We start from the raw sequence: 21,590 nt of genomic DNA, 5'->3' as shown, positions 1-21,590 counted from the left end.
GCCAGTCCCCAGATAGGACAGGGGATTCCCCAATTTTTGGACATTCTGCCTACCACCAGCCAACTGACGGGTAGGGAATGATCCTTTAAATGCTTGGGGTGGTGGTGCTTGAATTCCAAGCAGTGAATTTGCTGCTTGTGATTCAGGTACATCCCCAATGAGATGATGTCACTTCTGAGTGATGTCATCACATTGGGGATGTCCCCTCCCCCTCCAGGAATGCTTCCCAAAGTCCCCTGCTTGGGAGGGGGCAGGACCTGACAGCCCTAGGGTCTACTTCCAGCAACTTGTGAAATGAGAACAACTGGATATTCCCCATCAGCATATTCCCCTTTTTCTTTGCTGTGCACACATTTATTAATGATAAATCACCCGAGTTTAGAATCAAACAATCTTTAAATTTCAGGGTTGTTTTTTTTTCAAGTTTAGATCAAGTTTAGACACACATACACTTACACTGTACAAATATTACATTTCCAGAGACCAGTGACCATATACATACGTAGAGAAACAGATTCTTTTCTCAGTCACAATAGAATTCCAAATGTTTATGAAATGAAGTACATTTTTAATGCATAGAATTGAGCAGCTATGATCTCCTCTCATTTGAGCCATGAAATTAGAAGTCACTCCTGCCTCCCAGCATTCTGGGAGAGATTCAGAAAGCCTTAGATTGCTGTTACTGGATTTCTATCCCACTTTTTTTTAATAGCTTTATTTTCATTTCCCATAAAATACAATTCCATTAACATACAACTCCTTACATACTCTGGATTCTATTATTATCAGCCTGACTTGATCCTATCCCACTTTTAACTGGAGTCCCCCAAAGTGGTTCCCAATATTCATAAAATGCACTGTTCCATTAAAAAACCCCCAATAAGATGGCCATTCAATATAAAATTTAAAACCATTCTATAGACAAACCTACTTGGTTTTGCTTCTTTGGGCAACAGGGACTTCTGGAATGTCCCTATGTCTCCTCCTAAGTACTTTCCAGAAGGATGAGTCTGATGGTGAAAATGAAGGAAGGGTAAAATTAGGATATGCAGCAGTTAAGGGGATCCCTGTATGTACATAAGCCATGTGGGATGGGGACAATAGTAAGGAGGAGAACTGGAGCTATTCCAATGAAAATTTGGGGACAATGAAGGGCACACTGATGTTGAGTCTACTGACCTAACTCTTGGCCTCCACATATATTGATCGATCCTTCTGTCAAGACAACACATGGGTACATCTTGGTCTTTCCCCCACAAATCCCCCTTCACTGTCCGTAATCATGGAGGTTTTACTTTTCAGGGGTGTTTGGATTTTCCAGTACTCTCTGCTATTATTAAACTTGACCTCAGCCTGGGAGAATATAGACCCTTTATCAATCCTATGTTCCCTCTGGGGTTGGTGGTTCTTTCCTACTATCACCTTTCTACTGAGTCTTATGAACATCCTTCCCCAGGTTATTAACCTAAGCTCATCCGAGGTCTTTTAATCATATCCTGAAGGTATATCATGGGAAATATCCCAACCCCCTTTAAAAGCTTTCATATTTACAAAATCATAGAAGTAACTCTGACCATTGCAGAAAATTAGTCCACGAGGAAATCTTTCCACCATTTTCAAATCCAGAAAGGATGTTCTCAGCAAAAAGGAAGCAGTAAGACTTATTAGCACTTATTAACACTTTAGCCACTTTTCAAGTCCGACAGGGCCAATCAAACAAACCATATTTGTTGTTGTTCAGTCGCACAGTCAAGTCCAACTCTTTGTGACCCCATGGACCACATCACACCAGGCCCTCATGTCTTCCACCATCTTCCAGAGTTTGCTTAACTTCATGTTCGTTGCATTGATAACACTGTCTAACCATCTCATCCTTTGCCACCCCCTTCTTTGACCTTCAATCTTTCCCAGCATCAGGGTCTTCTCCTGTGAGTGCTCCCGTCTCATTTGGTGGCCAAAGTATTTAAGCTTCAGCTTCAGTATTTGGCCTTCCAGGGAACAGTCATGGTTGATTTCTTTTAGGACTGACTGATTTGATTTCCTTGCAGTCCAAGCAAAGTAATTCAAAGACAAATTTATGAAGTAAGTAGAAGAAGAAATAAAACAAAACAAAACAGCTCTGACTCCAACCCTCAGCAACCCCACTGAGAGTAGACCACAGAATGCCAATAAGAAAAAAAAAAAACCCTGAAGAATAAAATTAAGAAACCACAAAGAAAGAGCAGCCCCCGTCCCTCAGCCCTGACAGCAATACAGCTAGGATTGACATTTCAGAAGATGGAGTGGGAGGAACTGTTCAAGCTAACCAAGGCCAGCCACTTTCAAACTAAATCTAAATATCCAGTGGAAAAAATGTCAAAAGGGGGGGGGGCAACAAAAACAGGTAATACTAAGCTAAAACATTAAACAATCTCCTCGGAGAGCAACTATGCACAGCTGCAATAGGTGTATTACCAACTGTAAGTCATACATGGGTACAACTAGGTGTATAGTCTGCCCTGCGTCATCTGTCCTTTATTTTTGCAAGATACAGTTTATGTAAAGGGAGGCTAAAATTATAGACTTTATGCAGAAGACCAATTAATATTTGGATATGAGAGAGAGGCAAATGTGCACAGTTACCCTGCCCCATCCACATATCACTTATTCCCCATTTGCACAAGGCTCAATTAGCGCTGCAAATTTTTGAAAGAACATTGCTCTCACTTGTGAGGCATTTCATCAGAATCATTATTCCTGAGGCATATTCTCACATGCAGAGACATTTTTTTCTTTCAATGTACCACCGCTGCATTAACGCATTTATCAATAAGTCTCTTACAATACTACCCTTTGTGCCCAGAAGAAAGTCTCTGTGTTGCTTTTTTGAGAGCCTCCTTGAACTCCTGGTTCCTTAAGCAGTAGATGATTGGATTTAGCAGTGGTGTTAAGACAGTGTAGACAACAGACACTAGCTTGTTGGAATCAAATGTTGTGAGGGCCTTTGGCCGGGCATAAATGAATAAGGAGGCAGAATAGAAAATGGTGACTACTAGAAGGTGTGAGGTACAGGTGGAAAATGCTTTTTGCTTCCCTTTGGTTGAAGGGATGTGGAGAATGGTGGATATGATGCAGAAGTAGGACACAATTGTCATGGAGAGTGGGCCAAGGAGGATGAGTAAGGCCAGCAGGAAGTCAATGAGTTCTGCCAATGACATGTCGGTACAGGCCAGGTTGAGAAGTGGGGAGACATCACAGAAGAAGTGGTTGACAGTGTTGGGTCCACAGTAGCTCAAGCGTGAGATGAAGAAGACTTTCCCCATGGCTATGAAGAAGCCGCTCAGCCATGAACCAGCTGCTAAGCGGATACAGAGCTCTTGACTCATTATAGCTGGATAACGCAGTGGGTTGCATATAGCTACATAGCGGTCATAGGCCATAACAGCTAGAAGGACGCACTCTGTACATGCGAGACCCAGGAAGAAGTAGAGCTGGGCCATGCAACCAGGGAAAGAAATATCCTTCTTCTCTGACACAAACCCTACAAGCATCTTAGGAACAGTGACAGAGACATACCAGATCTCGAGGAAAGAAAGATTACTCAGGAAGAGGTACATAGGTTTATGAAGGTTGACATTCACCCGGATTAGTGTTATTATTATCACATTCTCTATTAATGTCAATGCATACACAATCAGGAAAATGGTAAACAGTGTTAACTGCAGTCGAAGGCTTCCAGGAAAACCTATTAGGATAAATACAGTTACTTGTGTCTTGTTTGTCCGTTGCATCCTGGATTACGTTGTTGTAGAGCTGAAAAAAAAATCAAAATGAATTCTTTAGAGTAATATTACATTAAGTACAGAATAATATTTCAAGTACATATATTGATAACTCGTCACACTGATTTCCTTAATCAGAGCCAAATTTCAACTGTTTAAAGCTTTTTCCAGTTGTATGCAGCCCAGCAGTGGCCCATGCAGCAACTCAATCACAAATTGTATCAATGCATTTTGTGGAAAAGAAGACATTTTATACTAGTTGTGATATGGGATTTTCATGAACATTCTGACTTCTGAAGGACACTATCAACAATAGGATGTTTAGTAACAATCCCACTCATGGTTTGAAACAAGAAGACGGGATGAGAACTGATAAGAATTAACATTGCCAGTGTTAATTTGCCTGATAAATGAGATTGGTTCTAAAGTTTAGGTATCATAGACAGTGGGCTGCAAAACCAGACCTGATGCCTGATCTCAGCTGAAGCTTTTCATGGTGTTAGGTAAATAGCATCATCTAATAGATGACTTACCCTGACCTGGATAGCCCAGGAAGCCTCAGAAGCTAATCAGAGTCAGCTTTGGTCAGTACTTGGATGGGAGACCCCAGAAATACCAGGGTAATTATGCAAAGGAGGCAATTGCATACCACCTCTGAACTTCTGTTGCCTTGAAAACCTTATGTGGTTGCCATAAAATGGCTGTGGCTGAGAGAGAGAGAGAGAGAGAGAGAGAGAGAGAGAGAGAGAGAGAGAAAGGCTGTGTCTGAGAGAGAGAGAGAGAGAGAGAGAGAGAGAGAGAGAGAGAGAGAGAGAGAGAGAAGATAACATCCCATTAACATTATATTAAATGAATAGGACTTTCCCGCCCTTTCTAGGCAATTGGTTACCCTGGTGGGGTGGACTTAAAGTTTTCCACATAGGACATGAGAGGTGATAGCAGCTAGAATCTTAATATACAGTTCTAGTTCTCATCTGAATCTTTCCCTTCCCTTCCAGTGCTGGAAGAGAAAGGTATAAATGAAACTGGAAAGGTAGTGCTAGTTCCAAAGTAAAACAAAAGTTTCTTTACCCACTACAGATGTAAAATTTCCAGAAATCGGGAAGTGAAGGAGAGAAAACCTATTTCCCCCACTTTTGGGGGGGTTGATCATGGAGATATTGGGGAAAACTTGGAATATATGTAGTATTTTAATTATATATATATAATCCAGTCCGTATTTGTTTTATTGCTTTAATGACATAAAACACATCATTTAGAATGGCATTACAGTCATACTATTTGGCATATTTTTGAAATGTTTTGCCATGCAATTTTAAGAACACATTACTGGGAAAGAGAGAGACCTGTGCTGGACCTAAATAGACCTGAGAAGGATCCTGAGTAGACCCAGGATAGCACTTAGTTTTTCCACAAGCAAAACTGCAGATAGCCCAGTACTACAGGGATAGAGGGCTGCAAACTACTGCACCCTATGCTAACTTAGCAGAAAGGTTCTTAGTGTTTGCCATCCAAGTGGTAGGAAAAAATAAGTGTTGCAGTAAAGAAAAGTCAATGTGGTATCTGTAGAGAGTTTTATACAGTTATAGTAGAACATGCAGCATATCTGAATATCGAGTTAAACTTTTTGACATTGAAAAATTGAACAATTCAAGAACGTATTGTCATCCTATCTATTATAGTAGATTAACTGTTGACAGTGGTTAGAGCCAATAGTTCTGCTGATGAAAAATGAAGCCAGGACCCCCTCTGACCATGCAAAAAAGGTCCATACTTTGCTACATTTTGGGATCCAGGGACTTGCATATACAAAAGCCATGTGGGTCGATGCCTGTTATAAACAGAGGAACTGGGCAAGACAGAGAGAAAAATCTAGGTAGATCTAACCCCAAATTACTCAACTTTAAACAATCATAATTATTGAATGATGTAGACTGTTTTACATAAAAAATCTTCATGCTATGCATTCTGAGTAAGACATTATTATTATTATTGTAGTTGTAGTAGTAGTAGTAGTAGTAGTAGTAGTAGTAGTAGTAGTAGTAGTAGTAGTAGTAGTAGTAGTTATTAAAAATTACACTCATTCCAAAAGAGAATTTCCCTCTGGAATTAATTTTTTTTTAAATGGAATGACTGAAAAAAGACTTTAGGAGAAAAAGTCATCCCCCCAAAAAAAAAAAATCAGATGTGAGCCCCATTTTATGAAGTGGGGCTTACTCTCAGGAAAGTGTTCCTAAGATTTCAGCCCTACTCTTCTTGGACTTCCCAATTCAGAAAATTGAAACAAAGGTGAATCTTTCAATTGCAGAATCAAGAACAGTCAATGACATTTCCCACACACCTTCATTCCAAAATGCAATTATACAGGGAACTAGGTCTGAGGTCCATATTTTGCAACATTTTGGGACTGTGAAGAGACATGGGATGACAGGAGAATCAGTAATTTTTGTAATAATCAGGTATGTATAGTGGAGTGTAGAAGTCCAAAATTCTTCTGCACACTGCATACTTTACATCCCAATCTAACTTGTTGCTGTGGCAGAAAGCAATCTGATCTTTCTATAGTTAAACTGGGATTTTTTGGTTTGTTTTCTTGTTTATTTAGCCTCAGCCAAACATAGTTCATAGCCTTTACTCTATCATGTTTTATGTTCACTACTTTTAGCACTGTTCAGTTCCATTTTAACACACTGCTGTCACTTTACAAACTTGTAGCTTATGAAGTATTTGACTTCAAGATGGCAAGACTTACTTTAAAAGATGTGACATTACAAAGTAATTACGACAGCTGGAATATTGGAATTGTGAATCACTGCTTAGAATGGAGTTTGGAAATGTGAATCACTGTTTAGAATGGAGGGCTTCTAGTGTCTTTGCCTCACTGCTGGACTTCCTGATGGCACCTGTTATTTTTGACCACTGTGTGACAGAGTGTTGGACTGGATGGGCCATTGGCCTGATCCAGCATTGGCTTCTCTTATGTTCTTATGTTGTGTTCTAATGGTTACTTTTAGGTTTAAAGATGTAGACTGAAATGAGGGGAAATATAACTTCAATTGGTTGTAAAGCTGTTGTCAGAAGATGCAGTCAGGTTTAGTCAGCATTAAAAGCAGATCTGAGAAATTCATGGAGGACAGGATCTACCATCAACAACTAGCTGCAACACATAAATGTGTTCAGAAGCAGTGGACCACTATTTAATTGCAGAAGGAAGAAATGATTTTAATATGACTACATGGAAAGGAAGAACATAATCCATTCTGTTCCCTGCACAAGGCATTGTGCAAATGGGTTCCCAACAGGAAAATCGAAGTTAGCAAGAAAGAGACACAAAACAATACCCACAAAACGGGGATGGATGGATTTAGAAGGGGTTTCATTATTCCCACCTTTTTTTTAAAAAAGGCCAGAATGTAAAAAAAGAATGAATAAACAAATATAATTAACCATCAAACCAAATGTTATGCACCAAATACAAAGTCCACCACAACCACTCTCACACATAAGTTGATGTAGAATTACAAAGGCAAACACTGCATGAGAGAGAAATCAAGGTGTACCCTTAGAAAAGGAGACAGATGTATAACCCCTCACCTTGCATTACAACAACATGAAATATTTGCAAAAGTTTACTTACATTGCCCACAGAATAATGTACAAACTTCCCTAAAAATCATTTCACAAAGATGACGGAGAGTGAGTAAAGCAGCATCTTAACAAGGAACACTCCTGCTGTTCCAGAATGTAGAGAAATACAGTCCCTCTGGGTGAACAGTGCTGCCGAAACTGGATTGTTGCACATGGAGAAAACCTGGAGCTTTTTGGAGATTCATATATGCTGGATAATTGGAGATTAATGTTACTTCCATGTGAAGTCAGTCATAAGGTTACTGAAGAGTTTGGTTGAACTTTGTCCTCCTTCCTTTGGGACTGAGCAAGTCCCAATGACTCCATCACTAAAGTGTTTCTTGACCATAATTTATCTGGTTGGTTTTTTTTTAATCACCTTAAACTCTTGAAATAACTTGGAATCATCCCCACTGAGCTGGCAGCTTTTTTGTTAACAGTAGGAAAATGTGTTATAATCTTGAGATGGATGTATTAAAAACCATTGTGTGTGTTTTTTTAATTAGTTGTGCATTTTCGAACTGTCATGACCTAGCATTGCAACACTATTTTTAAAAAATGAAATCAAAAGAAGTAAGAACACGTGGTGGATTTTATGACTTTTTTTTTTTTGCTGGCTTCTCTACACATGATAGAGAGTGAGGACTTTTCTTTCTGCACATCCTGTTCAGTTCATTCGCCACACCACTGAATGAGGCCTTAACATTGACTATTTTACATAAAAGGATGACTAGGTCTGCCATCAAGAAAAAAAGAGGTCATATATTTGCATACATGGTACAGTTCTATATGATAACTAAACTTTTTTGTACATAATATTTTTATGAGGGATGTTTGAATATAGTTCAGATAACATCCTCCTTGCCAGTCACAAATAAGGTCCAGCCACAAATGGACCATAGTGACTCAACCAAGGTTGTACTTCGCCAATGTTCACTGTGAAAAATTGATTCAAGTCCAGTTATAGTCCACAAATTTGCTGGTGCTTCTTTTTGTTTCTTTATTTTACATCATACAGTGCTGTTGCTGCTTCCAACAATTGTCATGCGACTACAGATTTCCCAGGTACACAATCTGTTTCACTCAATGCTTCATCAGGTCGCTTTATACTTGGAGCAATTTTACAAATAAATTACAAAAAAATGAATTATTATTCATTTGTTCTTTTTCAAGTGTGAGTAATCAAGGTTTTTACATTCTTACCTCATGCTCTACGTCTCCTACTAAGGATTTTCTTGGCATCTGCTGGCTCTCATTACTCACTGTCTCTGCAGCTGTGTCACAGAAGCATGAAACCAATTTAAAAATGCAAATGCAGATTTGAGTTTATTTATTTATTTAATTTTATTTATACCCCGCCCTCCCCGCGTGCGGGCTCAAGGCAGCTTACAATATAGGGTGCAATGCAGCACCGTAATTCACAATATGGCACTCAGTGCGATAAAACACAGTAAAACATTTAAACAATTTAATACAATGGGCGACGCCCAAGGATCCTGCATGACAAACACCTCTCTCCCTATTGCACCTGCCCTTGGGGCAAAGGGAGGATGATGTGGCCCACCGATGTTCCTTGGCCACTCAGCCATCGGTGCTGCTGTTCTGGCCTTCATTGATGGTAGTGGTGGTGGCGGCGGCTCCTATTCAAAAGCCTGGTGGAAGAGCTCCGTCTTGCAGGCCCTGCGGAACTGTAACAGGTCCCGCAGGGCCCTGATCTCCTCCGGGAGCTCGTTCCACCAGATAGGAGCCGCCACCGAAAAGGACCTAGCCCTCGTGGCAGCAAGCCTGGCCTCTTTGGGGCCCGGGGTCGCAAGACGATGTTACGACCCCGACCGTAGTGCTCCCTGGGACCTGTGCGGGAAAAGGCGGTCCCTCAGGTATGCCGGACCCTGGCCATGTAGGGCTTTAAAGGTAAGCACCAGCACCTTGAAGTGAATCCGGAATGCTATAGGCAGCCAGTGCAGCGCTTTCAGCACAGGCTGGATGTGGTCCCATTTCGAGGCACCTGCAACCAGCCTGGCCGCCACATTCTGCACTAGCTGCAGCCTCCGAATCAGCAACAAAGGCAGCCCCATGTAGAGAGCGTTGCAGTAGTCTAGCCTCGAGGCTAGACTAGTGAGATTTCTACCACCTCTCACTTTTAAGGTGGAGGGGTTATCTTATATTCAGAGTTGAATTCACGGTGCAATCACCAGTCATAGAGAACCCCCTCCCCATCAGATCATATGTTCCCCGAGCCATTCATCAGAATTCACCAGACACATACACATCTAGCGTAAAAACACGTACACACAATTGGCCTGTGTGCAGGCATGTCAACAGTATAACACAGGTATAATTTCACAAAGGACCATGGGAGCTGTATTTTCCCCATGTCAGTAGCTTGCATTGTATTTCCGTTTCTTAGGAAACATTGCTCCTTTCTCTTTTGAGAACTGTACCTCCATTCTCGGTACTGTAGTGGGTTTTGAAAATTATTTGGTTCTGTTTTTTAACACAGTCATGGTTTGGAGGATGTGATGAGTTACTGTCCTCCCTGTGACATGCCAGTGCCCACACAAAGAGCAAAAGAGGGTATTTTTTAGAAGAAGAAGAAGAAGAGAAGAGATTGGATTTATACCCCGCCCTTCACTTGGAGTCTCAGAGCGGCTTACAAACTCTTTTCCCTTCCCCTCCCCACAACAGACACCCTGTGAGGTGGGTAGGGCTGAGAGAACTCTGACACAAACTGCTCTTTTTCAAGGACAGCTGTGCCAGAGCTTGTGACTGACCCAAGGTCACATCAGCAGGTGCAAGTGGAGGAGTGGGGAATCAAACCCGGTTCTCCCAGATTAGAGTCCGCACACTTAACCACTACACCAAACAGGCAAGCATAGAATTTTTGAGCACAGCTGGAGAAAGAAAAGCTATGCAAGTTAAGACCACCAGGCTGTTGAGAGTGCACCACTATACTCAAAACAAAGTAAGGAATAAAGGAATAGCCTTGGGGCAACAGACCGTTTTAAAAACCCAGGTTTGCGGGGGGGGGGATGAAAACTTTGAAAAATGAGGAGTTACATCCCCGCCCCCACCACAGAGTACTAATATCTGCACAATGCTTCTCTGACCACCAGTGATGTCCACCCTTCTTGCTGAATGAGGTGAAAGTTTGAAGGCGGAGTGTTGCTGCCGAGGGCAGGGGCTGCCACCTCCCTGCTGCCACAGTCACAGTTGCCACAGATGGGTGGGCAGAACAGCAGTGAGAATGGGGCTGAGCAGAGAAGTGGAAAGGTGGGCTCCTCTCAATGAGATGAGCTCTGGCTGGCCAGCCTCCAAGGCTCACTAGGGAACTGCCGCCAGCATCACAAGGGCTATGATTGGACTGCAGCCTTGGGGTCACAATATGAAAGCCCAGTTTGGTGTAGTGGTTAAGACCACAGACTTTTATTTGGGAGAACCAGGCTTGATTCACCACTCCTTTACATGCAGCTGCTGGTGTGATCTTGGGTCAGTCACAAATTCTTTCAGAGCTGTTCCCTCAAGGGCAGTTCTCAAGAGAGCTCTCTCAGCCCCACCTACCTCACAAGGTATCTGTTGTGGGGAGGGGAAGGGAAAGGGATTGTAAACCACTCTGAGACTCCTTTGGATACTGGTGGGGTAGAAATCCAATCTCTTCTATCTTCTTCAGAAGCTGCACATTGTATTGGTCTGGCTGGCCCTGCTGCCACTCACCCTCCTGGGAGCAGCATACAGCTCCCACATGTGCATGCTACCAACCTTTCCCTGGGAAGTTCCCAGCTCTCCACCATTGTTGTGCCCACTTCCCATTGCAGAATGCAGTGGCAGGAGGCCTGGCAAACTGCCATGAGCATTGACCAATGAGAGAACACCCAGCTGAGTGCCTGGATAGGCGCTCAGGACATGGAAGCTTTCCAACCACCAGGAGCTTCTGGGGCTCCTTCTGGGTGTAGGGAGGGTTACTGAGAGAAGATTACTGTGAGGTGGCCATGAATCTGAAGGCCTGTACCCTAAATCCATCAGAAGGGAGGGATGGGTGGTGGTGGTGGCACAACTGCAGGAAGGGTAGTATGTGAATTCCTGCCCCCACAAGTTTCATAGGTTCTCACTTGTCCTTTGGGTCAGTTTGGTATACTGGTTTGGTATAGAGAGCCAGTTCGGTGAAACAATTAGGAACACAGACTAATCTGGGAGAACTGGGTTTGATTCACCACTCCACCACATGCAGCTGCTGGGTGACCCTGGGCAGGCCACAGTTCTGTCAGAGCTGTTCTCTCAAGAGCAGTTCTCAAAGAGCTTTCTCAGCCCCACCTACCTCATAGGGTGTCTGTTGTGGGGAAAGGGAAAGAAAGGAGATTATAAACTGCTCTCAGAATCCAAGTGAGGGGCAGGGAATAAATCCAATCTCTTCTCTTCTACTACTGTTCTAGAGGACACACTCATAAATTTGATTATCAATGACATTACATCCAGGAATTCATGTTGTGTTTCCCTTTTTTTCAAAGAAAGACAATGCAAGCAACTTTTAATTCCATGGATTGAATTAAATACATAACTTTCTGGAGCACAATGGCAATATACAAGACAGAAAGATATACATATGAACAGAACTTTGCATGCAGTATGGAAGCTAACATTAAAATGCTACACCAGATGGTTTGGATGGAAGTGCATTCACCCAGTGCTGAGTACAATTCTGAAGATGTCAAATGGTAAAAAGGAAGATCATATTTATCCATTGTCTACTAAAGCATTTGTGTCCCACTGGCTACAATCCTGATCACATTTAGAATATCCTATTAGCTGCAGTAGTAGTAGTGACAGACTTCACGTTCCTGGGATCCCAGATCACCAAAAACTGTGACAGCAGCCATGAAATTAAAAGACGCCTGCTCCTTGGGAGGAAAGTGATGGCGAACCTAAACAGCATGATACAAAGTAGAGACATCACCCTGCCAACAAAAGTCCTCATGGTCAAAGCAATGGTATTCCCAGTAGTCATGTATGGCTGTGAGAGTTGGACTATAAGGAAGGCCGAGCGCCGAAGAATAGATTCTTTTGAATTATGGTGCTGGAGAAGACTCTTGAGAGTCCCTTGGACTGCAAGAAGAACAAATCAGTCAATCCTCAAAGAAATCAACCCTGACTGTTCCCTGGAAGGCCAGATAATGAAACTGAAGCTCAAATACTTTGGCCACCAAATGAGAAGGGAGCACTCACTGGAGAAGACCCTGATGCTGGGAAAGATTGAAGGTCAAAGAAGAAGGGGACGGCAAAGGATGAGATGGTTAGACAGTGTCATAGATGCAACAGACATGAAATTGAGCAAACTTCTGAGGACAGCGGAAGACAGGAGGGCCTGGCGGGAGCTGGTCCATGGGGTCGCGAAGAGTCGGACTCGACTGTGTGACTGAACAACAACAAATTAGCTTCAGTGGGATTTAGCAGTTTGTGTGGGTTGCATCTAATTTTGACTAAGCTGGGCAGAAAATGATTGGGAACTAATCATACCATTAAAAACATTTGTTTCAATAGGAAAAGACTTTCTTTCTGAATTGTCTGATGACAGCCTCTTTCACCTCCACATTCCTCAGGCTGTAGATGATGGGATTCAACATGGGGATGACCACTGTGTAAAAGACTGACACTACTTTCCCCCGATTGGGAGAGGAAAGGGCTCCAGGTTGGGCATACATAAAGAAAACTGTCCCGAAGAACAAGCTGACTGCCATCAGATGGGAAGTGCATGTTGAGAAAGCTTTGTGCCTTCCTTTGCCTGAAGGTATGTGTAAGATGGTGGCAACAATGTAGCCGTATGATACAAGGACAATTGTGCCTGTGGTCACAATGATTAACCCACATACCACTAGCAGCACAATTTCATTCACAAAAGTAACCGAACAGGAGGCCTTCATGACAGCTGGGACATCACAAAGGAAGTGATTTATTTCAGTTGGTGTGCAAAAGGACAATGTGAATGTGAAGCCAGTTTGGGTGCAGCAATTGACACAACCAAAAAAATATGATACAGCTACCAGGAGACAACAGGTCTTCTTGGACATAATGACATGGTAAAGCAGTGGGTTGCAGACAGCAATGAACCGATCGTATGCCATCACAGCCAGAAAGAAGGCCTCAGTGGTCCCGAAAAGACAGAAGAAGAACATCTGGGTTGCACACCCATTGTAGGAAATGGTCTTGTCCCCCGTTGCAAAGCTCAGCATAGCCTTGGGAGTGATGACTGAGGAATAGCAAATGTCCAAGAAAGATAAGTTCTTCAGGAAGAAATACATAGGGGTATGAAGTTTGGAGTCTGCATTAATTATAAGAATCATGCCAAGGTTACCCATCAATGTGATATCGTACATTATCAAGAAGAGAACAAATAGAACTGATTGTGTTTCTGCCTTTCCCATAAACCCTACCAAGATGAATTCAGTGACCATGGTGTGGTTTTCCATAACTCTGAACAAAGGCGGGGAAATGTGTTTGAGATTCTGTTGCCAGAAAGCATATTTCACAAGTTACTTTCTGAGTACTTAAGTATGCAATCCAGAAAACATCACATGCCAAAGGCAGAGAAGATAACCCTTATAACCAGTCTGATGTTGTCTTGGATGAGAAGTACAGCTGCTGGTGAAATTCTGTTCCCAGAAATATGATGCAACTGTAAAAGTGAGAAAGGCAATATTAAAATGGAATTAATTGAAAATAAAATCATGCTAATATTACACAAAATGTGAGATGTAAAGGCCACTTTAGATATGTGTTACTCACTCCATGGCTCTTAGAACCATATCTGAAGCTACCATCAACCAAAAGAGCCACCTTTACATCCAGAACTGAACCTCAGGGAGGCATGCAGCTTATCTGTTCCTCTGGCCACAGCTGTTTCAAGTTGGGAACCACTTACCATGCCAACCACAACCCCCACAGTCTAATGGTCTTGCCCACATCCCTGAAACATGGGACAGGTGCCCGATTGGAGTACAGTTCTTAGAAGAGGTGCGTGTGGCTCCTGAAGCACTAAGTATCACTGCTTTAGATGATCACCCTTTACATAATTCCTCCATACATTTGTAATAGCCAGTATAAGGATATAAAACAATGATGCACCATTCAGTGTGTCTGGAGCATATAAACAAACACCTTTTACATATTTAAAAAACTACAGTAAAAATAACTAGTTTCTTAAAGTTCCATGTTCCTAGCTGCTTAAGAGAGGAAGCCTAAACGAGTACTCAGAATCTTGCTAAGCCTTGTTCTATGGTAGTTAAGTGTTAAATGTTTTGTATGATTATTGCTGTTCTACAAAATAAAAAATGTCATTTTAAAAAGAATCTACTTCAGCCTATTCACTGGACCCTACTCCCCAGAAAGTGTTCTTGGGATTGCAGTCTACTCTCACTTGCCAAATTCTAAATTCACCAGCATGCCATTTGCACTCCAGAACTGGGAGAGGCCCTATCTTTTAGTGAAATAGAAACACACTTACACAAAGAGATGGTGATTTTAATGGGTCAAAACGTCAAATCTGAAACAAAAATCCAGTAATAAATCCATCTTTCATTAACCCAACACATTCAGAAAGCTTTCCCATCTTTTACAAACAAAAACCTAAAAGCAACTAGTAGTGGTGTGATGATTACCATTCAGTGGTATTTTCCCTATTTGAATTCAGATTTGCTCCAATCCAGTGATGTCCCACAATGCATGCAGTAGAGGCAGAATACACAAGTTTGTTTGTTTATTTTGTGGAGATAAAGGATAGATAGTCCTCTTTGAGAATCACAGAATCTGCATGGACAAAAGCCATAGGAGACAGGTACTGCTGTAAGGAGGAAAACTGATGAGTTTTAACAGTCAAATTTGGTGGTATCCAAGACATGGTGTTTTTTCCTACCACTTCACTCAGCTAGCTGTAGAATCTTCCTCCAGTGAACAGTTTCTTCCTCTGGAAGAAAGCTCCTTGTGCTGGAGCAAGCCTTGGTGCTTCTGGAGAAGAGGGCAGGATACATCCCTGTGACTTCGCAATGGGGATGCTATAGTAATTTGCTGTCAAACAAACAGATAACCCTGAGGAATATTGGGTGGTCACCTACTAGTATCCGTATTACAATAACTTATCACAGTGATTTAAACTGAATATGTTACAATGATCACAGATAACACACATGTAAAAAGACTTCATCGTTGTAAATCTCAGTCACTATGGTCTTGTTCCAGTGAGAGAAACCACAGAGGAGAAGGTATCATTTCAAATTTCTCCAGCAGTCTGCATTACTTCTCAGTTGTCAAATTTCTTCTATAGTTGGTCACAGTTTTGCAGAAAGGAAGGCCTTATAACAAATGGTATCTATTACATGGACAGCGCCGTTTGGTTTACAGCTTCAGACTTTCATTAAAGTTTGCAAGACTGTCATGGAGATGAGATTCAATTCAAGTGATTTACTTACTCCTACTGCAATGGAACCCCTTTGTCCTTTAACACAGCAGGCTGTTTTTCTATTGCGACCTCACTAGTATCAACTGTATATTAAATCTGCCCTCCCAAAATTAAATGGGAGATCTAGCTGTCTCTCCTGTAATAAAATGCTGTCCCAGGATCCCCCCCCCCCCAATATCAGTGTAGAGGACATTATCTTGTTGGGAGAACTCTGATCAACAACAGTCTAGAAAAAAGGTTGAAATAGTAAGATTGTGCTGTCGTCGCCTCCCCTCCAGTAATGTTAATCTGCACTTACCATGGATACAAATGGGCTGTGGCAATATTCTTTTCCTGGTCTATATATTTGTAAAAGCTCCCCATTCTCAAAGGAGAACATACAGTCTCTGGAGAAACATGATGTAACAGCACCAAAAGAACAATTTCCTGCTATTGATTTTTTTTCCTCCTCCAAGATTAAAAATGTGACACAGTTTCCCGTCATCATTATCGATTATATCCCCCCCATGCAACCAAACTTTATAATTTGTGTTAAATTTGAAATGTTCTTCTGCTCAGCCAAAGAAAGAGTAGAAGTAGGTGAGATAGCACCAGTTGTACAGTGTTAGATGCAAGAGCTTTTCCATTGGTAAACAAAAACCAGGAGGGGATACTTTGGCCAACCATAAAAAAAAATATATGCTGGGTTTTGTGAGACCTGCATGGACAAAAGCCACATAGGATGGGGAATATAATGAGAAGATGAAATGGCCAAGACCAGTCATAAAAGCTGGTAGGTAGGATCTGACCTGTAGTTCTTAAAACTGGATGTTTATGCCTAAGGGCAGGAAGGAATCCCTAAGGCCAGAGTCATCCACACTGGGAAAAGCCTAATCAAACCAGACAGACTTGACTTAACAGAACCTCTTTAACATATTAACTCCTCTTTCTTGGCCAGGCTGGGCCTGGCAGGGTTGTGGTCTCCAAATCCTAAAGCAGAGATTAGTCTTTTTTTCATTTTGGGGAGGGAGATGAGAAAAGAAGCTGTCCCTTCTATATGTGTGTGCAAGAGAGAGAGAGTGACCATGTGTGGAACTGTGTGTGAAACTAGGCAGAAGGGCTGCAGTTTGGTTTCTCTTTCATGTCTAAAGATACAAAATACAGCAGATGGAAAGCTTAGTATTGTTATATAGAAATGCCACATCTGAAGAGAAACTCATTGAACAATACATGAATAATATAATTAGGCAAATTTAATCAAAATTAAAGGAACATACCCAACAGAAGATTGTAATAACATCTCAAGTCATGAATGAAAGACAAAAATAGTAAAGGAATGTAAGAAAAAAAACTGAAGAAAATAGATGACAGACATTCAATCGAACTGTGCTTCTGTTCAGACTGTGACAAACAGTTTAAGAAATCTGGTCATGTTTTTTCTGTACTGCAGTACAAATGGAACCATCTGAAATAGCAGGGGCTGGCTACAACCAGCTTTTCTACTAGTATAGAAGAGAGGAGTGGTCCCCTTTGGCCACCAAAACAGGTGATGCTGGGGATCATGGAACCATGATGTACAAAAGCCAGGTGGGACAGGGGTTGTAGCATGGAGGAGAACTGGTCAAGATTGAGTGGAGAAACAGCCTGGATCCTACCCTATGGCTGAAATAAAGCTGACAAATGTGTGAATTTATTTTGTATGCTGAACAGCTTTGCTGGGTGTTTGCTGGAAAAAAGACATTCTTTTGAGTTGTCTCCCTAAAGCAGCTTTGATTTCTTTGTTCCTTAGGCTGCATATTACTGGGTCCAACATTGGAAAGACAATGGTGTAAAATACAGAGACTACTTTGCCTTGGTTGGGAGAAGCCATGGTCCCAAGTTGGCCATACATAAAGAAAGCTGTCCCATAGAACAAGGTTACAGCCATGATGAGCTGTTCTCTCAAGGACAGATCTCAAGAGAGCTCTCTCAGCCCCACCTACTTCACAGGGTGTCTGTTATGGGGATGGGATGGGGAAGGGATTGTAAACTGCTCTGAGACTCCTACAGGTAGTGAAGGGTGGGGTATAAATCCAGTCTCCTCCTCCTCCTCTTCTTCTTCTTCTTCAGCTGCACATTGTGTTGGCTTAGCTGGCCCTGCTGCCACCCACCATTCTGGGAGCAGCATACTGCTCCCACATGTGCTCACTGCCAACCTATCCCTGCTGAGTGCACAGCTCTGCACCATTGTTGTGCCCACTTGCCACTGCAAAATGCAGTGGCAAAAGGCCTGGCAAAGTGCCATGAGTGCTGACCAGTGAGGGAACACCCAACTGAGTGTCTGGATAGCAGCTCAGGACATGGAAGCTTTCCAACCACCAGGATCTTCTGGGGCTCCTTCTGGGTGTAGGGAGGGTTACTGAGAGGTGGCCATGTATCTGAAGGCTGACCATGGCTGGCCACCCAGCCACCTTCCTCCATGCCATTCAGGCCCCCAATAGATCTCCCAACAGATGCCCTGTTCCCTAAATTCATGGGAAGTGAGGGATGGGTGGTAATGGTTGTGGTGACACTGCAGGAAGGGTAGTATGGGAATCCCTGCCCCCATAAATGTTGTAGGTTCCCACTTGTCCTTTCTAGAGGACACACTCATAAATTTGAATATCAATGACATTACATCCTGGAATTCAGGTTGTGTTTCCCTTTTATTCAAAGAAAGATAACGCAAGAAACGTCCAATCCCATGGATTGAATTAAATATATAACTTTCTTGAGCACAATGGAGATATACAGGGTTACATGAACAGAACTTTGCATGCAGTATAGAAGCTAAGATTAAATTGCTACTCCAGATGATTTGGTTGGAAGTGCATTCACCCAGTGCTGAGAACAATTCTGAAGATGGGAAATGGTAAACAGGAAGACTATATTTATTCATCTATCTATATAAAAGAAAGTCCCCTCACCATAAAATCAACGTCCAGGCCAAACCACTGGACCTAGAGACACCAAATTCAGGGAGAGCACTCCTACCATGGCATAGGTGCTCACTAAGAAGGAATTTTTAGAAATTTGACTTCTAAATGGGTCAAAAGGGGTAAAATGTGTTCCCCCCATTGATTCCTATGCGGCTGCCAGGCAGCTGCCTCTCGGCACCCCCCACTCTCTGATTGGTCAGCTGTAGAGCTCAGTGTTCTGAGGTAAAAAAAACCAGTTACAGGGGACTGCAGAGAGCTAATGACAGTTGAGGAAATCAGGAGTGGCCAACAACCACCTGTGAGGTGAAGCAAAGCCATTGGCCCAGCCTCTCTGATGGCTTCCAACACACTCCCCCCACCTCCTACATCTAACAGGTGGTTGTCTGTCAGGTGCAGCCCCATCACAGTGGCTTCTAATACTCCTCCCCCTCCCCCTCCTACATTGGACGGGCAGCTGCCTGTCAGGTGTAGGAGAGGAGGTGGGATCCTTACAGCCACTGGGGAGGTTTGCTAAGCAGGATTGCCTTAGCACTGTTGTTGGCTCAGCCTCCCTGATGCCTTTAAATATAACCCCCCACAGACCAGACAGGCCAGTGTCTGTCAGGTGCAGGAGCAGGACCAGGGTACTTTAATCCATGAGGGACACCACCCCAGCAGGATCACCTTAGTGATGCTGCTGGCCCAGCCTCTCTGGTGGCTTCCAAGACACTCCCCTACCTCCTACACCTAACAGGCGGTTGTCTGTCAGGTGCAGCACTGGTTGCAGGTTGCTTAAAGCCATGAAAGAGCCTGCCCCAGCAGTAACACTCTAGTGATCCTGCCAGCCATGCCTCCATAGTGGCTTCTAATACTCCTCCCCCTTCTCCATCCTATACTGGACGGGCAGCAGCCTGTCAGGTGTAGGAGAGGAGGTGGGATCCTTACAGCCACTGGGGAGGATTGCTCAGCAGGATTGCCTTAGCACTGCTGTTGGCCCAGCCTCCCCAATGCCTTTAAATACAACCCCCCCAAAATAACCAGAGAGGCTGGTGTCTGTCAGGTGTAGGAGCAGGGCCAGGGTATGAATGTTTATGGGGAGATAGTAAAGGAACTTTCTAGGAGCCATTTTGATGCATGCCTCCCTTATGAACCTGAAGAAATGTCCACCACATCACCACTCCCTCACACCAACTCCCCCTCAACCTCTCAACTCTTACTGCCCCCAAGAAAGCTCTTGGCAAACATTGAGCCAATGCTACAAGGAGGAGGCAACTTAGGAATGCAGCAAAGACATTTGCACATAGTACTCCTGCAGTGCACTGAGCTGCAAAGGCCAAGTACCAGCAAGATCACCCTGAGGTGCTCAGAACAACACAGTCTCCACGTGAGCAAAACAATCCAGGAACACAAGTAGAGAGGCCATCACTTTCGTGGAAGGTAGCAGGAGTTGACTTAACAGACAACTGCTTCTTAAATGGACAGTTCTATGTGGCCTGCTCCAGAGTGAACTCATCAAGCAGCCTGGTGATCCTAGCACCTGAGGGCAGAACCTCCAATGTGGTCTAGGGAGAGGTCCTTCAGTAGAGAGGAAAAAAGTACGTATGTCTCACTTCATTTCTTACACTACAATCTTCTCCATTAGAATTCCTACAACAAATGTCACATTTCAAATTTCACATCATCAGTATTATAACTGGATTTACGGAACTTAAATATTGTAGCGAAGCACTGGTATCGGGCTACTTGTCTAATAAAGCATTTGTGTCCCACTGGCTGCAATCCTGATCACATTTAGAATATCCTATTGGCTTCAGCAAGATTTAGCAGTTTGACTGCGTGGGTTGCATCTCATTTTCACTAAGCTGGGCAGAAAATGATTGGAAACTAATCAGATCATTCAAAACACGTGTTTCAATAGGAAAAGACTTTCTTTCTGAATTGTCTGATGACAGCCTCTTTCACCTCCACATTCCTCAGGCTGTAGATGATGGGATTCAACATGGGGATGACCACTGTGTAAAAGACTGACACTACTTTCCCCCGATTGGGAGAGGAAAGGGCTCCAGGTTGGGCATACATAAAGAAAACTGTCCCGAAGAACAAGCTGACTGCCATCAGATGGGAAGTGCATGTTGAGAAAGCTTTGTGCCTTCCTTTGCCTGAAGGTATGTGTAAGATGGTGGCAACAATGTAGCCGTATGATACAAGGACAATTGTGCCTGTGGTCACAATGATTAACCCACATACCATTAGCAGCACAATTTCGTTCACAAAAGTAACTGAACAGGAGGCCTTCATTACAGCTGGGACATCACAAAAGAAATGATTTATTTCAGTTGGTGTGCAAAAGGACAATGTGAACGTGAAGCCAGTTTGGGTGCAGCAATTGACACAACCAAAAAAATATGATACAGCTACCAGGAGACAACAGGTCTTCTTGGACATAATGACATGGTAAAGCAGTGGGTTGCAGACAGCAATGAACCGATCGTATGCCATCACAGCCAGAAAGAAAGCCTCCGTGGTCCCGAAAAGAGAGAAGAAGAACATCTGGGTTGCACACCCATTGTAGGAAATGGTTTTGTTCCCCGTTGCAAAGCTCAGCATAGCCTTGGGAGTGATGACTGAGGAATAGCAAATGTCCAAGAAAGATAAGTTCTTCAGGAAGAAATACATAGGGGTATGAAGTTTGGAGTCTGCATTAATTATAAGAATCATGCCAAGGTTACCCATCAATGTGATAATGTACATTATCAAGAAGAGAACAAACAGAACTAATTGCGTTTCTAGCTTTCCCATAAACCCTACCAAGATGAATTCGGTGACCATGGTGTGGTTTTCCAT

General features: G+C 42.9%; 3 protein-coding genes across 3 annotated transcripts; all 3 read right to left on the bottom strand.

Annotated features, from left to right (window-relative positions):
• Positions 1-2,825: 2,825 nt before the first annotated feature.
• LOC107114244 (olfactory receptor 6A2-like) lies at positions 2,826-3,770 on the bottom strand. The gene has a single exon (XM_015415684.1). It carries the CDS (start codon positions 3,768-3,770, stop codon positions 2,826-2,828), a length of 945 nt encoding a protein of 314 aa, XP_015271170.1.
• Positions 3,771-12,913: 9,143 nt separating this feature from the next.
• LOC107114243 (olfactory receptor 12-like) lies at positions 12,914-13,846 on the bottom strand. Its single transcript, XM_015415683.1, has one exon. The coding sequence runs from the start codon at positions 13,844-13,846 to the stop codon at positions 12,914-12,916; it is 933 nt and encodes a 310-aa protein (XP_015271169.1).
• Positions 13,847-20,657: 6,811 nt separating this feature from the next.
• On the bottom strand, positions 20,658-21,590 carry LOC107114242 (olfactory receptor 12-like). The gene has a single exon (XM_015415682.1). It carries the CDS (start codon positions 21,588-21,590, stop codon positions 20,658-20,660), a length of 933 nt encoding a protein of 310 aa, XP_015271168.1.

The sequence above is a fragment of the Gekko japonicus genome, unplaced genomic scaffold (genome assembly GCF_001447785.1).
Source record: "Gekko japonicus isolate JY-2015 unplaced genomic scaffold, Gekko_japonicus_V1.1 scaffold3901, whole genome shotgun sequence".
NCBI classification, from domain to species: Eukaryota; Metazoa; Chordata; class Lepidosauria; order Squamata; family Gekkonidae; genus Gekko; species Gekko japonicus.
This window is presented reverse-complemented; position numbering and strand designations above follow the sequence as displayed.

What these genes read in the sequence shown, in the direction of transcription:
- LOC107114244 (XM_015415684.1), bottom strand. Translation starts at nt 3,770, where the DNA reads ATGCAACGGACAAACAAGACACAAGTAACTGTATTTATCCTAATAGGT.
- LOC107114243 (XM_015415683.1), bottom strand. Translation starts at nt 13,846, where the DNA reads ATGGAAAACCACACCATGGTCACTGAATTCATCTTGGTAGGGTTTATG.
- LOC107114242 (XM_015415682.1), bottom strand. Translation starts at nt 21,590, where the DNA reads ATGGAAAACCACACCATGGTCACCGAATTCATCTTGGTAGGGTTTATG.